Source organism: Neolamprologus brichardi, chromosome 18 (genome assembly GCF_056152115.1).
Source record: "Neolamprologus brichardi isolate AB-2024 chromosome 18, ASM5615211v1, whole genome shotgun sequence".
Taxonomy (NCBI): domain Eukaryota; kingdom Metazoa; phylum Chordata; class Actinopteri; order Cichliformes; family Cichlidae; genus Neolamprologus; species Neolamprologus brichardi.
This window is the reverse complement of record NC_142121.1, coordinates 28,271,313-28,288,232: the sequence shown is the minus strand read 5'-3', so window position 1 is coordinate 28,288,232 and position 16,920 is coordinate 28,271,313. Positions and strand designations below refer to the sequence as shown.

Here is a 16,920-nt window from a genome sequence, read left to right as displayed (position 1 = left end):
AAAAAAACAAAAAGCAAGTGCACTTGAAAGTTTTGATTATCCAGAACATACTAAGCACAGCCTTCTAGTGAGTTCACAAAAAAGCAGCTTCTACAATAACAGTGAAAACCGATCAGGACTCTTCACACAAAAGCTTGAAAGCCAACATGATAAGCGAAGCTGAAACTCATCAAAGCTGACTGTGTTTGTATAGGGCTTGCTGTCTGCACCATCTTGCTTGAGATGTCCTAACAATAAAAGCTTTGTATACATAAAAAAAAGACTAACAAATTGTTCTTGACTAAATGGCATGGTGGTCAGAAAGCTTTGATTTTGTCCTGGAAAAACTTCCACCTTTGATCACAGATGTTTTTCACCTTGGTTTGGTTAGATTTAGGCACGAAAAAAACTTGGTAAGGTGTATGAGGGAAAAAATGGCATTAGGTTAAAGCAGACCTGTTCCATTGTAGCACGTTACTGTAATCACAGTGAATTTTTCAGTTTCACAGTTTTTGTTTTTTGGGGTTTTTTTGTACAAAGGGACAAGAGTGCGATGGTAAAGTGCAAACTGCATCCATAACAGTTGCTAACACAGCTTCGGCTCTTTGTAGCCGAAGCTACAAAGAGCCGAAGAATACTATTAAAGTGTAGCCTCGGGTTTATGTTGTTATATTGTTGGTGATTATGTGACAGTGTGTTTCAGGTTACGTTACAATACAACAAGAAAGTAATATAACAAGTAGTGTAGTTAATTACTTTTTCTGACGAGTAATTGAGTAACATACTGCATTACTTTTAAGAAAAGTAACGAGTAATGTGTAATACATTCTTTTCTTTTCTTTTTTTCTCTTTTTTAAAATGCGTAACAACCCCAACACTGCTTAGGACCATTTGAAAGTACAACATTATGGCAACCCATCCATCCACCCTGACCTCCTCCTCTTCTTAGTCATTATTACTATGGCCACTAGAGGACACTCTTACAATAAAATGCATGCTTCTTTCCAGAAACACCTATCTATTCATCCTATATTTTAGGTTTCTGAACCACATGAGCCAGTATTGGGGGAACATTCGGCTTAATGTCATCCATTAAATACAGCTGCAAAGTGCCATTTCAGTAGCAGATGCATGAATTTGAAGGCTTTTGATGTGCAAAAACACTGGACAGAACTTAACAGTACTCAGACAAAATTTTACGATTCTAAACATTTGTTGCCATCACCAGTTAATAGATCTTATGCCATAATGATCACAGTTTATTAGTGGAAATGTACTCCCCCAGGAATTTATGCTTGCATGTGATTCACTGATGTAGCACCTCACTATTCCATTCAGATTCAGCTTTTTAATCAGAGTACCGTCTGTGTTAGATCCTCTCCTGCCAGATTTTATGCAATAAATGAGGTTTTGTTTATGTGAGACTGTACAGCACACAGCATACGTTGACTGGTTCATTCTTCACAATAATAATGACTAACAATGGTATCCTTTAAAAGTGATTCAGGTATACAGCGATGCGATTTTAACTCTAAAATCTGTGAGAATTACGCTACAATCAGACTCCTTCATGTTAACTGATTCAGCAGAATCCTTGTTGGTTATGTTAGAGAAACATGATGACTGTGGTTATAAGAAACCTGTACCGGACTGCCAGCAGGACACAGAATATAAACCACAAACTCCAGTGTCAGAATAAGAGATACCCAACAATCCAAGCCCACCTCCAGCCATCACAAAGGGTTTTACTTGAGGTTGCTTGTCCAGAGAATGTAAACATAAGCCATTTTAAAGATCTGAAAAGTCAATTGATGGTGCAGTTCTGTGTTGTGCTGGGAACGTTTCACTCCCACAAATCCTTCAGTCCCTGAGTAAAATGTAGCAGATTCAAATCAGAGTGCCTTCCGACTTAAAACACTAGCTTGGCTTTCTCTTACCCAAATGCAACATCTTCAGCACATAAATGTGCCTAAAACTGTATGTCCTCACTGTAAACTGCATATGACTCAATGATTCATCTGTTCAAATGAATCTTTGGCTTTCAGAAAGCCAAATTTATGCATTAGTTTCCAAAAAGATGGAGGATAGGTAATTTCCACCCGTGAGGAGGCCACGAGGAAAGACGACTTTAATGCATGAAAAATGTCAACAAGGCGAGAAACGTCACAGCCTTCTGAGCGTGTGCTTCTTACTACTAGTCTAAAGTTGTGTTACTCAGTATATACTCCTTTCAGCCACCGTATCAGTTACTTTCCTCTCATTCATAGTTGTCCACTGGTACCAAAAGGCTGTTTCCTCATTGATTTACCTTATTGACAGAGTGCTGCTGTCCTTATATTTAAAAAAAAAAGAGTAATTTATGAAGGACTTTCCACTTTCACTCCAGTGACTGTGGGTGTAAAACACCTCTGGAAAAGGTGCTCTGGGTCTGGCGACTGATTGTCACAATCCACCTTCCTGTTCACAAAGGGATTTTTGAATCTTTGTGGAGCAGCTGCGCAGAGCACCCTCACATGACTCGGCCCCTCACTGGGATCTCCTGCCAAGAAGCCACAGACAGTTGCACAGAATAAAATGATTTATTACGAGCTCTCTGTAAAAGACTTCAACACTGATAAAAATAAAAAAGTAAAAATGTTGAGATTTTGTCAGAAATTACACAAACAAATAAATTCCTATCATCAGAAGGAATTCAGGAGAGGATTCATACTAACCTGGCGCTCTTAGGGGTAGGCCGTTGTCAAGACGACGAGTGGGTTTGGTGACGATAAAGAGGTAGCAGAGGACACACACAGTGATGAGGAAAGCAAGGAGGACGACCGCTGCTATAGACAGACCGACCAGAGCACCGATACTGAGAGGAGAAGAGAGAAAAACATCTTTTTAACCGGATCCCTTAATGAACAGAGAGGAGAGGACACTGACTGATGTGAGGATTAAAAAAAAACACAATGAACGTGAAAGACAACTTTTTTTATCTGCTAAATATTTTTAAGTGCATTCCTTAGAAGGGTCTTATTAAAAAAAGAATTAAAACGAAAACGAGTTATTTATGCAGTGAATGGATGAACTGAAGTCTTCAAGGAACAGCAGGAACAGAGGCAATTGGTTTTCTCAAAGATTAAGGGTTCAGTAATGTCAGTTAAGTGAGGCTTTTATTGCGCAAAAAAGTAAACATAAAAAAATGAAGAAAATATTGATTATTAGTGATTAGCTCATCTACTGATAATAAAGACATTATTTTTATTTATTTTTTTTAATGCAGAAAAGAAAAGAAATGGAGAAGAAAGTGGAAATTGCACTTGCCTGAGCCACCACATGTACCCGTACTCATACGGGAAAAAACTGTTTGCATCATCACAGCAATATTTAATATCGTTAAATCCACAACAGTAGATGGCAGCGGCAGCATTCCCTGGTTTAGGACAGGAGAACGAGTCCACGAACACCCCGTCAGCGCTGTAGTAACTGCTGCATTCAGCGCTCATGTTGCAACAGAAAGAGGGGGGAAAAGAAAATGAAAGAAAGAAAAAACACTTAATGAGCGGCTGGAGGAATAGAAGAGGAATGTTCCTGCGTGAGAGCGCGCCCAGTGGTTAGAGCAGTGGAGCAGCGCGTTGTTTTTCATCGGCAGCGTGTTTCTCAGTGAGTGAACGCGCAGAGAGATGGAGGTGAAAAACTTTGAATTTGAAGAAAACTGCAGCGCCCACCAACCTCCTACATCTCTCTCTCTCCCTCTCTCTCTCTCGCTCCCTCTCCCCCCCCCCCCTCTCTCTCTCTCCAGTCACACACGCAAACATGAGAATGCATATCCTTGACTTCGTGACTTTCGAGGACGTGGCACTGGTCTTTTTCTGGAGACTCTATCGAACTCCAAGGATAGAGTTGCCTGACCATAACCTTACTTTAATACAGTGTTTCATTCATTGCATTTACAATTTATGACGTGTGCTATAATGTGATAGTGGACTATCCCAGCTGTGACTTAGCAAAAGGCGGGGTGCACCCTGGACGGTTCACAAGCTAAAATCTAACTGAATATTAGGCTGGAGATCACTGAAGTCAGAGAGTCCTTTTCAGGAGCTAATACGGGGATGGGAACGCTAATGAGATGTGTCAGCACTGCCTTTAGTTCTTCAGTTCACCTACAGCAGATGAAGTATTTACTTCTTACACCTAACCCAGCCTCAACCGTACAACATGACCGAATAACATCAAAGGGACTTGCTTTTGGTTCCCATAAAGAAACATGTCCCCATTATGTGACAAGTTCAGGGCCCCACAACATGAGAAAGACCTGAACACACACACACACACACACACACACACACACACACACACACACACACACACACACACTGGCTCACTCCAAGTACTCTGAGGTTTTAAATAGTATGATTATTGTTGGAATATTTAATTTAAGATACAGCAATGCAGTAGAGAGCATGACAGAGCTCTGTGCCCATCTGATCATTTTAGCTTCACAACGCTGAACAGCTGGTGGGCAGAATATTATCTGTAAGTTATGGCAGCAATCAAGCAGTGCTGTGATAATTAAAGCAGGCTACTCCACGGACTTTTAATTCTAAGTGATGTTCCAGAGGTGTTGCTTCTACACTGTGGGAATAAAAATATAAATAGGGTGCAAATACAAAAAACATTTTGTTCCCAACTCCATATATGCTCAACCAGGGAGCAGCTGCACAGAGAGAGTTTAATGCATATAGCTTTTTCCTCGAGCCTTATGCAGGTACGTGCAGCAAATAACTAACCATTTCTTGAAGCACACACACACACAGATATATATACACCTGGTGACACCTGTCTCTAAAGATCATTTAGAGTGATCACAATTCTATGTCATACATCTCAAGCTTTTGAGGATATTTAGTTCATATTAGAGAGTCATTATTGAAAAGAGACTGCAATAGAACATGTTCACAACTATCCTGTCTTTGTCTTAATGACAAATTATTCTCATTGCAAAGAAACCTTTTAAATTGTAGCCTAAGTTAGTTAGGTAGACTTAAATGTACTTCCTGAGTCATCATCAAGAGATATGACATAAAGAACTGTAAACTTGACCACATTTCCAATCAATAGTACTGAATACTATTTTTTTTTTTTTTTTTTGGCGTGTCTGTTATTGATTGTACTGTAAAAAGGTCAACAGAAGCACAGCGGTTGTATGAAAAGGCTCATTACTGGTGCAAAGTCTTCTGCATCTGCTTCTCAGTAAGACTGCTTGCATTGAGTGTCAACCTTGGCTAAAAATGAAGCCAGTGCACAGCTGCCAAATTTGTTGTATGACTTTCCACATAAGGCTGTTTAAATGTCGAGGTTTTTTTGTAATTCATTTATTTTTTTAAACCAGAAATAGGCATTAATTGCCTGGCTTATAAAACTATGTTAGTCTTTATAGCTAATTTCCTCCTTCATGACAACTAAAGTCCCATGCAGTATTCTTGAGCTCCTTATTTTTTATATTTTGTTAGGAAATTGGAAAATTGATGCAGTGATTTATTAAAGCGTTCAAACATACATAGAAATGCAGCCCTAAACTATGACAAAGACTCCACAAGGTTTTACAGATGACTGTAGACACTCACTGTTGTACCTCTCTTCAGACCTCCTCCTACATACATATTGATAACAATTTGAACCAAGTATTGCAAATTTAGATACATCTATAACTCCACAAACTCCCTGTTGCCACAGATTTTCAGTCATTTTTTGTGTAATTTGGCACACCTCAGCCTTTATTTCCCGTTTCCCTTTCTTAAGAATGTTTTTGACACACTCTCTTTTGTTGGAAATGGTTTTTTAGGCTTGCCAATTCTTCTTTCATCCTCCACTTTTCCAGGTTCCTCAGATTTATTTTTAATGATGGAGTGCACATTATGCTGAGATGATATTTGTAAAGGCAAAGTATTTGGTAAACAACTCTTTAGGAATGACTTAAATGACTTTAAAATTATATTCCACGCCTGTCAGACTGTGTTTTCTTTGGTATTTTTCATAGATGGGAACAAACTAAGCACCTAAAGATACAATTAAATATTCGTTCTTTACTGGTTATTGGTTCTTTGTGTAGTGGGAATGCTGAAAAGCACTTGCATGGGCTGATTTTCTTTCCACCCGATCTCTTCCTGCCCCCATGATGAGTTTTTGTCAGAATTAAAATTAAATTTCTCTCACCTCATCTCTGAGAGCAGCACAGCTAAGAAACTACAAAATATACAGCAGGGGAAGCGTAGTGTTGTGGAGTTTGTGACTGACTTTCGTACACAGCAGACGCCAGCAGATAAACTCCCTGGAAGGCATAATCGGACTAGCCAGAGGCTGGCTAGTCCGATTATGCCTTCCAGGGAGTTTTTCTCCAGACTAGCCAGAGGCTGGCTCCGATTATGCCTTCCAGGGAGTTTTTCTCCAGGCCCTCAATGATCAGGTGAGGGATCATGTAGCCTCCCGTGATGACCTTTCCTCTTTCAAGGATTTGATCTCTCTCCCCCTTAGGACAGATAATCGCTTGAAGGAAAGAGAGGCCAGAAAGAACTATAAGTCCCACCGCACTTTCTTCTGTTTGTCTCCAATTTCCATCTCCGCACCGCCGCTTCAGCCCACATAGCAGACAGATCTGGTCCGGATCTGGTGTCAAGCCGGCACTGCTGGCTGACTTCTGGCATGGTAACTGGTATGTCATCCAGATATGGGCCAGGCCTGGCGTAGATGTGATGGCATGCCATATCTGGCCGGATTGTGGTTTGGTTTATGTGACCCAGGCTCATAGAAAACAGGTCTGGCCCGGATCCGGCATCAAGCTGGCACTTCTGACCGACTGATGACATGGCAGGGTGTATGTCAACCAGATGTGGGCCAGGTCTGGCAATGATGGCACTGTTTATGTTCCTATTTTCCCATTTTAGTTAGAAGACCCAAATGCCATGTTGCTATACTGCTATGGTAGCCAATGATTCAAATGCAGGTTTGACAGGTTTGTGAGTGTACACTTTATCCAAAACCTAGTGAGGGTTTACTCATGTTTACCACTGGGTGGCTGTAGCTCAGGAGGTAGAGCAGGCCACCTACTGATTGGAAGGTTAGTGGTTTGATCCCTGGCTCCTAAAGTCTGTATTTCAGGACTGTGAATGTGTATGAATATAGTTAGGAAGCATTCAGCTTAGAGAAAGTGGGTGAATGTGGCATGTTTTATAGAGCACTTGAGTAATCTGGGAGAGTAGGAAAGCGCTATATAAGAATCAGTCCATTCACTGTCTGAACAGAGCTTCGTCATGTTACTTATTGCACTATTATGTTCCAGTATTATTTGATATATTGTTAATTTTAAATTATATAAATTATTCCATTCAAAATAAATTTGCTTCATTAGCTTTGTTGAGACATTTTTAATCTGTGCTAAATACGGCACATGTTAATATTACATGGCCTGATTAAGGTACACATTAGGCTGACATCTGGGGCCAGAGCTGAAACTGTTCTGGGCCAGCATAGGGCCAGCAGTGTGTCTGCAACTGGCCTTGTGCTGGCCCATGTGTTGGCCACCTCTGGCAAACCAGATCTGAGCCACCAAAGGGCCATCATTCTTTGCGGTATGTGGGCCATGTGTACGCACATTGTATGGGCCCGATCCGATCCATACTAATTTTGCTGTGGGAGGTGTCAACTTCCGCTCTGTCACCTCCTCTCTCCCTCTCAACCGAACCGCATCCCGAGCCCATCCCAATAGGTAGTTCGTGGCTAACTGCAGAAGAGAAATGCTTATATTGCAGGCCGCCTTCATCGCCTCTTGCCCAGTTGATCCAAAAGGCTCCTCCTGCCAGTAGGTTAAGGGATACGAGTGGGCAGATCCCTGACATCTACTAAACCCCAGTTATTGCTACCTGTAACTCCTATCCTAAACCATGTCACTCGGACACTACAGGCTCTTGTAGATTCTAGGGTAGAGCAAAATCTTATACATATTGAACTAGCTAACCAGTTGCGTCTCCCTTTTGTTCCTTTAAATCCCACCAATTCCTGCTACCCCTCTAAACAATCAAGGATTCGCAACTATAATCCACCAAACTGAACCTGTCAGTCCAATCATGTCCTGCAACCACCGGGAGACTCTCACGTTCTTTACATTCACCTCACAGACATTCCCGTGATCCTCAGCTACCTCTGGCTTCAAAAGCACAACCCTCACATTGACTTGCCTGGTCATAGGATCTGAAGTTGGTGTCCTTTCTGTTTGGCTAACTGTGCTAGCTGCACTCACTTCTGCACTACCCACTGTGACCTGGAACTCCTGTGTTGCTGCCTTATCCCCACCAAATCTCTCCACCATTAAATACCATGACCTCCATGAAATATTCAGTTAGGCCAAAGCATTGTCTCTTTCACCGAATCGCCACGGTGATTGTACTATAGAGCCCCTCTATCATCCAGCCGGCTCTGCAATCTGTTTCGACACGAGAGAGAGGCCATGGAAAAATATATCCGAAATCTCTGGCAGCTGGTAACATCCGTCCATCTTCATCTCTGGTATTTGTTAGTTTTTTCTTTAAGTCTAAGAAAGATAGGACCCTCCATATTGATTTCCGGGGGCTGAACGAAATTACAATTAAAAACAAATACCCTCTCTCACTTATTAATCCCACATTTTTGAGCCCATCCATGGTGCCACAGTTTTCACTAAACTTGACTTACGTAATGCTTATCACCTGGTTCACTTCCATGAAGGGAATGAATGGAAGGCAGCCTTCAACACCCTGTTAGGTTATTTCAAGTATTTCGTTATGCCATTCAGTCTCACTAACTCCCCAGCAGTCTTCCTGGTCCTTGTCAGCAATGTTCTAAGGGATTTTCTAAATGTTTTTGTGTTTGTCTACCTTGATGACATTTTGACTTTTTCCAAGACCCCGAAAGAGCACAGAGTACACGTCCCTGAAGTTCTGCAGTGGCTGTTGGAAAACCATCTGTACATCAAGGCTGAAGTTCCACTCTTCGTCAGTCACCTTCTTGGGCAATATTTTGGCAGGGGGACAGTTGAAGATGGACCCCGCTAAGATCCTAGCATTCACCGGCCCGCTCCCACTACTTGCAGACATGGACAACAGTTCCTCGGCTTAGCTAACTTATATCAGCGCTTCATCCATACCTACAGTCAGGTAGCCACACCCCTAACTCACCTCACCTCCACAGATTCTTTTCATCTGGTCCACTGAAGCAAAGTCCGTCTTTTCCTTACTGAAGCAATTATTCACTTCCACTCCCATTCTTGCTTTGGACAAATTACCCCGTGCTGCTGAAACCCCAAACTCTTGACTGATCATGTTTTCCAGCTCCATTGGAATCCCTGTTGAAATACTTTCAGATTGTGGTTCCCAGTTTACCTCGCAGTTCTGGAAGTTCTTTTTTTTCTCGACTTGCAGCCCAGGTCAGTCTCAATTTCAGTTACCATCCCTAGACCAACCTCCAAACTGAACATGTAAATCAAGAACTGGAATCGTTCTCTGCTGTATCACCTCCCACCACCCGGCAACAGGGTCATCATCATATCAAACCTGGGTAGAGTACACTCATAATTCTCTCACTGCTTCTGCTAGTGGTCTCTCACCTTTCTAAAATTCCCTAGGATTCCAAACATCATTTTTCATGGAGATAGCGATAGATCTAGTTAAAGACATTCTGCTAAAGTCACTATCACACAAGTTTGCCCCACATTACATCGACCGTTATTAAGTGGCCACTGTCATTAGCCCTGCGGCAGACAAGCTAAAGTTACCAGCCTCCCTAAGTATTCACCCAACATTCCATGTTTCTCAAATCAAACCAATACACTCCACTCCTCTGTTTTCTTGTCCTTCTTATTGATTTTTTTGAGGTGTAGTCACGGGTCTGAGCTGGATCGGTTGCCTCGGGTACTCTCAAGGTCTGGGTGAGCAGCTGGTGTTTTTCCTCTGCCTGCTGCGTTTTCCCCAGATCCAGCCCAGGGTTGAACCCTGAAAAAAAAACTTTCAAAAAACTTTGAAAGTGTCATGGTCCTGGGTCATTCTGACCCAGCGTTTTGTGTTTTCTGGAGTTTAATGTATATTCAGCCCTACCTGTGTCTGTCCTCGGTGCTTTGTTCATGTCCCCGTGTTGTTATGTAAAACAGTCTGTGTGTTTCCTGTTTTACTTTGTAGGGTTGTGTCTCGTTATGTCCATTGGTTCCAGCTGTGTCCCCGCCTGTCTGCCATTACCCGATTACCGTGTGTGTGTATATATATATAGTGGGTGTCGGTCTGTGTTCGTTGTCGGCTCGTCTGTGTTTCATGGTGTCTGTTCCTCGTCTGTGTCTCTCTGCCTCCCACCCCATTTGTATGATCCGGTTGTTATTTAGCTCACCCAGTTTAGGTTTATGTTCTGTCCTGCCCTCAGTTCTGTTATTTGTACGCTGTAAATTAAACCCTCACTCTTATCATCAAATCGGCTGTCTGCATTTTGGGTCCTCCGTTTCCTCCACACCACACGGCTCACCCCGCCAGCTGTGACAGAAAGACCTTCAGCAAACTATTAGAAGGCTATAGTTTTTGAAAATTATTGCCCAAGTTCACTTCAAAAAATGTCTGTACTCTGGGAGTATTAAAGGCTGAAAAGAACAGAGCAAAAGGGGAGAAAGTATTGAATTTATAAAAATAAAATCAACCACTCTGGTTCGGTTTTTCTGTGTAAATGATAATAATCACAAATCTTGAGCTTTACAAACAAAAAACATAAACTAAAAAGTGGCAGAGAAAAAGAGAATTTAGAAGGACATTTAAAGAAAACAGATTAGATTATTGAAAAGTAATTATTTAATATCCTTCATTGGTTACTCCTCCACAGCTTCTCATTTGGCATGCAAAGCACCTGAATCTGCTAAATTTTGCTGATATGTCATTTGTAATGGAGTACACTGAAGCTCACAGCAAATGATGACCTGTAGATGCCGAACATGTCCGCCTAGTCTAAATGAATGAGAAACACACCAGGCCTGACTGCTCGCTGTAATCCCAGATTATCTCTGGCAGACCAATCCAGAAACAGGGAAAAATTGGCAGAAGAAAAGGGATTATTTGACAGTGGTTGGGGATTGTGGAGCAGTGTGGCAGCTCAAACACACACCTACATGTTCATCAAACTACTCACACATCTTCACAAACACAAAATGGACATATTACAGAATATTACATATTACAAGATTATGAACATACACAGCTGCATGTTCACGGCTGAAGCCCATTCTGCTCTCATTGCAGATGAGTTTGTGAGCATATCCCTGTGAGAGACAAATGATCGCAGCGATGCACTGACCTCTGCCACCAACACATCGCCCTCATGCACAACTGAAATTCCATCCATCTCCCTTACCCTATTAGTTCAGCTTTCTTTACTTGCTTGGTAAACATCCTCCATCACTCACCGCATGACTGATGATACTGACCAACTCTGTGCACACTGTGGGCTGCATAATAGTGACACAGTGCCACATGGGCTTTGAACTTAACAAACGTATCCATATATACCTCTGTGTTTTCTAAAAACCCACAATTAGTCAGAGAAGTATTTTCTTAATCAACATCTACACAGCTGCAAGTTGTTGGCATGAGCTGTTTGAATGTTTCTTGATTTTTTTTAAAAACAATTTTACTCATCTTTCAGTATCAAAGACATGCAGACATGCCTGAAGTGCCAGGCTATTCTGTATGTCTTCTTGGGCATATTCATCAGAAACATTCCCTTCCAATTATTTTAGCTTAGCTGAAGACTACTGTGCTGATTAAAAGAGCAATGCATTTTGGATGGCAAAAACATTTTAGCCTTTGATTATATTCTCAATGAACACTGTGTAATACTCTCATTACAGACCTATCAGAATAGAAAGAAAAGTGAGAGGCTTCAGTGCATAACGGAGCAAGACAACAATTAGATCCAATTCTCTTGTTTAAGGCACAATGTCGACTGTCAAGACTTCAGAGCCAACTCCAGGATGCTGTTGGAAAGAAAACATTATCTGAAACTGGCAGCTAGATGGAAGAGGTTATTATTATTATTATTATTATTATTATTATTATTATTATTATTATTATTATTATTATTATTATTATTATTATTATTATTATTATTATTATTCCAGCTGTCATAGGGGTACACCAAGACAGATAATATAATATTTTATATAAAAAATATTCATTTATTTTAACAGGTCAGGATCTCTTTTTCAAGAGAGACCCGTGTCTCAAACACGTGTGAAGCTTAAGAGTAGACAAACACCTTCACAACACATGATACAAAGACACATTATAGATGTTCACAAATTTAAAAACAAGCATGTCCACGAGTTACTGCAGATACATATAAACAACATTTTTAACTGTGCCACTGAAATAAGAAAATGTAGCTGCAACGGTGTATTTAAATCAAGTCTTTCCGAATCCACTGTGACTAAGAGGAACACCTGATGTCAACTGATGTCATGATCCTAAAGAGGATTATCAGGGGGTCCTTTTGTCCCTCTTTGGGGGGATACTCCCACTAGGTTTAAATCTGTGACTCCCCACCATTTGACCTTAGAACTGAAGAAGCTTCTTGGATGAGAGGTGAAACGTCTTCAAGTCCAGACGCTTTTCTTTGCAAGCTCCTTTGACTACGATGACCTGGATGACTGAGAACCTTCACAGACATTTCTAATGCTGCTATTGCCGCAAAAGGAAGAAGCAATATTTGAAGTGAAAAATTAACATTTTAGTGAAAAGCAACAATTTCTAACCTAATCGATGCTTTTGCTCATAAATTCTGTTTCCTTTATAACTCGTTAATGGAATAAAAGTCATCTCAGAGGAAAATGTGAAACATTCTGGGTAATTTTTGATCAGCGGCATTCATTTATATATAAGAATGGTATTGATTTTTCTACCAAACTTACAACAAGAAAGTAATTAGGAAAATCTCTATTTCTTTACCCGAACACTTTAAAGAGTCTTGCTTGTGTATGTTCTCGGAGTTTTAAAATCCTGAAACGGATAAATGAAATTCAGTTGCTTTTTAATGAGGTTCCATTTTCTGGCATGAAGTGAAAGAACAAGAAAACACACGGGATCCATCCATCAATATCCATCTCACTATCCTTTGTGCCTGTTGGTGCTTTGCAAGCTCTTCCTACAGCATTTTGATTTAGAGCAAGGTCTCTGCTTGGATTATCACTGCTGTGTTAATGGTCAGAAAGTATTAGCTAGAAAGGCATTTTCCTCAGGGAGAAAAGCTGAAAGCAGGGCTCTTGAATAGTCTTTGTCCCAATCGCAGTCAAGTAGCCTGTGGCTTTTTTAAATTGCATTTTTTGCAGGTTACACACATTGTTTTAGTAATTTGCATTTGAGACAGCAGCACATTTGTCATGCAGGTGCCTGTTTACATCCAAGTCTGCATATTTGGCCCCAGACAGCAGCACATCCCAGAGCTCAGCCACAGATTACACCGCAAACCCACAGCAGATGTGGCTTCTGGGATTACAATTAGAGTAATATCACCCATCATTTAAAAGGTTGTTGCGTTAACGTAATTAGAGAGCCTCTGGTTTTCCACATGTGCAACACATGGGGCATTGTTCGTGGAACTGAAATGAAGCATATCCGTTGCGCAGGACTGTAATCGTTGTGACAGAGACATGAGGTGGAGATGCACGGGCTTATGTCAGAAGTATGGGTGAGCTCTGAGACCTAGACATGGAGAAATCAGTGAAAATGTTTGCAGGCCTCTACATCCCTACAGATTCCTGAACACTGTGAAATTTCACAGTTTATTGGAAGGCAGATTTTCTGCTACATGAATCTAGTAACTGTGGTCATGTTAATACCCACTAAAATCACAGGCTATGACGTATTGCAGCTATTTCTTTCCACTCTATACCCGCCTTGTTAAAGTCGTGATAAAAGCTGGAGGAGACAGCACACAAACAAGGCTTGGTATTGATTTTCTTCTTTGCCAGAATTCAAAAGTTTCATTTTAAATATATTACCTTCTCTCACATTGCGAGAGTAAGCAACACTGTGAGACGGCCATCTGAAATTTCTGACACCTCTGAATTTAGTCCCAGGCTATCTTGCATGAACCCATATTTTATTCAGAATAAACATCCGAAAGCATCAAATTTTAAGCTGAGACTTTTGACAATGTCATGAATAAAATGAGTAAAGTTCAAAGAGTTTCTCAGAAGTAAAAATGGTCAGCGGCTTATTAATCGGCAAAAAAACCAACAACAGATGACTTTCAGAATAATACTCCTCGATTTAAATTTGCAAAGCCTTTGAATATTCCATCATATACGCTACATAATATAATATGTTTTTATTTACATTTATCACAACACCCCAACTCTTTTGGAATGGTGGTTTTAAAAGAGCGATGCAAGCAGATTTTTATCTTCAGTACTGCGGCAATGAAAAAACTCATACACTAATGCGTATGATAATGATAATCGACTCTCTTTGATAACAGACCTCACTGGATTCAGTCACACCATTTAATTGAGCCTCTGACTTCCAGCTTCAGCAGCTTCATATAATTTCCCATCAAGTAAGAGACACAGCACAACAGTGTCAGTAGGCAGGAGATGATTGATGATGATGATGATGATGATGGTGTGTGTGTGTGTGTGTGTGTGTGTGTGTGTGTGTGTGTAGGTGTCTGTATGTCCATGTGCTTTAGTGCACATGTGGAGATGTGATGTTGAGAGGACAGTTGACTGTGAATCCCTGTTAATAATCTTACTATAATCATCACTGCAACATGCACCTCATAATAATGCACCTGATGTTAGGGTGGCTAATTCCATCTTTTAATGTATGGGAACCACTGTGTACATGGTATGGATACAGTCCACAGTTATAGCATACATATACATGGCGTGGAAGCAACATATACTACCGTACAGATATTATGTTCTTCAGATAAAGACTTTTTTATTTAGCAAATCTATTCCAGAAATCATTAAATTCATAACATTTTAGCTCAGTTACGCCATTAAATATATTCTTTTTGCCGCGTTTTAAACAAAATCTAGGATTTTTATTGTTCATTGCTTAAATCCCACCATTTGATCCACTCATAGTGTTTCACAAAACACTATAACCACGTTTTCAGCAAGTGCTAAGATCCCATTACAGCAAAAAATGATGACTAACTTTGACTAACATCCCCTAGATGATGTCTATTTTCTTATCTTTACACCAAGTGGTTCAACTCGCTTTTAGGACTCATGTTTCTGAAGGGAAAAGTTGAGTTAAGGTATGTATTATAATATGTCATTTTTCCCAGTATCAAGTTATTTCATGCTATTTTATGATCGTTTTTCAAGTAACTAAGAGAACAGTTCATAAATAGATCATGTTTGTGCTATGTTGAAAGCTATAATCAGCAACACAGTAATGACTGAAGTTCTTCTTTCCTGTTCCCCTGTCCTCATCCCCAATCGCTTGGGCAGATGCTTCCTCCCGTCTGCTGGAGGCTTCTTCCTGTTAAAAGGACGTTTTTCCTTCCCACTGTCGACACTGTCGTGCTTGCTTATTCGGGCTTGTTTGATAGTTGGGAATGTACAAAGTATTTTCTTTATTTTAGTCTTTTTTTGGCACTGTTGAGTTTTATAACTGTTACTCCAGATCAGTCTCAAATTCTGGATAGTGTACCAAGCAAGACTTACCCATCTCTGAGTAACTTTACATGCTCAGCTGTCCATATTTAATCTTTTTAAATCATATTTAATCAAGTCTATAAACTTGATCGGATCTTCAGAGAGAACAACAACAAATTATTAAATACAAATTATTAAATAAACATGCTGTTGCTTTTGATTATTTTATGGGCTAAAAACAAATAAGTCCTTATCTTCTAAACATAAATTTTCATTAGTATTCCATGAATGATGCAGGAAAAGCGGAATATATCACACTACATGTACTGTCAGTGTGATTACAGGTCCTTGCTACACAGCTCTAAATATTTTTCTCCACCTCATATCAGTGTACCTGTAATATGCTGGACTTTGCATAATTTATGATGCTCCACATAATTTATGATGCTCCGGTGCATATTCATGTACTCAGCCCAACTGTGCGCGTTCTTATTTCTGTCAGTGCGCAGTCAGCTGGCATCATGTTCACTGTGAGTGCATCTCTGCAAAAACAGAGCAACAGTTCATCAAAACCGTTGGGCATAGTTTTTACCTGAAACTGTTTGTTTACCTTATTTCCCTTATGCAGGTGTATTTGGATTGTTTTTTTCTTTTTCTTTTTCCTGGTCTGGGAAAATCTGCTGTCCAATTGTTCAGAGAGCTCTCTAATCCAGCCTTTGATCTGAGTTGTGCAGTGAAGCCTAATAGGATCGTAGTATTAACCCCGATGACAATACCACCAGCTGTCGCAGAGCCCCCTGTTGGTCACCAGCTGAAATGTGCCTGTGGGGGAAGGGCAAGGAGGGTGGAGGGGTTGACTGACAGAGAAAGAGACAGAAACAGATTGACAGGGATCGGGAGAGAGGATCTGTGTGATGCTCAAAGTGAAGTAACAGAGGAAGAAGCTCAGAGGAGAAAAACCCCTGAAGTGCTTTATTTTTGGACGACTACCTCTTGACTACTTTGAATCCTCCTCCATTAGCTAAATGACTTTTTTTTGTGCGTAATCTTCTACTTTTTTTTATTTTTTTCCTTAAAAGCATACTTTTTCACTTATCAATCTCTACATTTATTCCCTTTTTCCCCCTCCCACCTGCTGCATCCACACCCTGATATTTTTCCAGTGCTGTGGCAGCTGTTGGCTCTCTGATTTCTTGATATGGCTAAATAAGAGGTGGAAGGGTGGGGGGCTTGCCGGTGGTTTTCTTTGAGGGTTGAGAAGTTGAAGAGGGAACCAGGAGAAGAGGAGGAGG

The 16,920-nt window shown here is 40.5% G+C and overlaps 1 protein-coding gene across 1 annotated transcript; it reads right to left on the bottom strand.

The window, feature by feature from the left end:
* Nucleotides 1-1,566: 1,566 nt before the first annotated feature.
* On the bottom strand, nucleotides 1,567-3,639 carry LOC102789076 (protein shisa-like-2A). Its single transcript, XM_006786906.2, has 3 exons — nucleotides 3,286-3,639; nucleotides 2,694-2,833; nucleotides 1,567-2,518 (listed from the first exon to the last, which is right to left on the bottom strand). The coding sequence occupies exons 1-3, from the start codon at nucleotides 3,465-3,467 to the stop codon at nucleotides 2,337-2,339; spliced, it is 504 nt and encodes a 167-aa protein (XP_006786969.2). The 5' UTR covers nucleotides 3,468-3,639; the 3' UTR covers nucleotides 1,567-2,336.
* Between the last annotated feature and the right edge of the window lie 13,281 nt (nucleotides 3,640-16,920).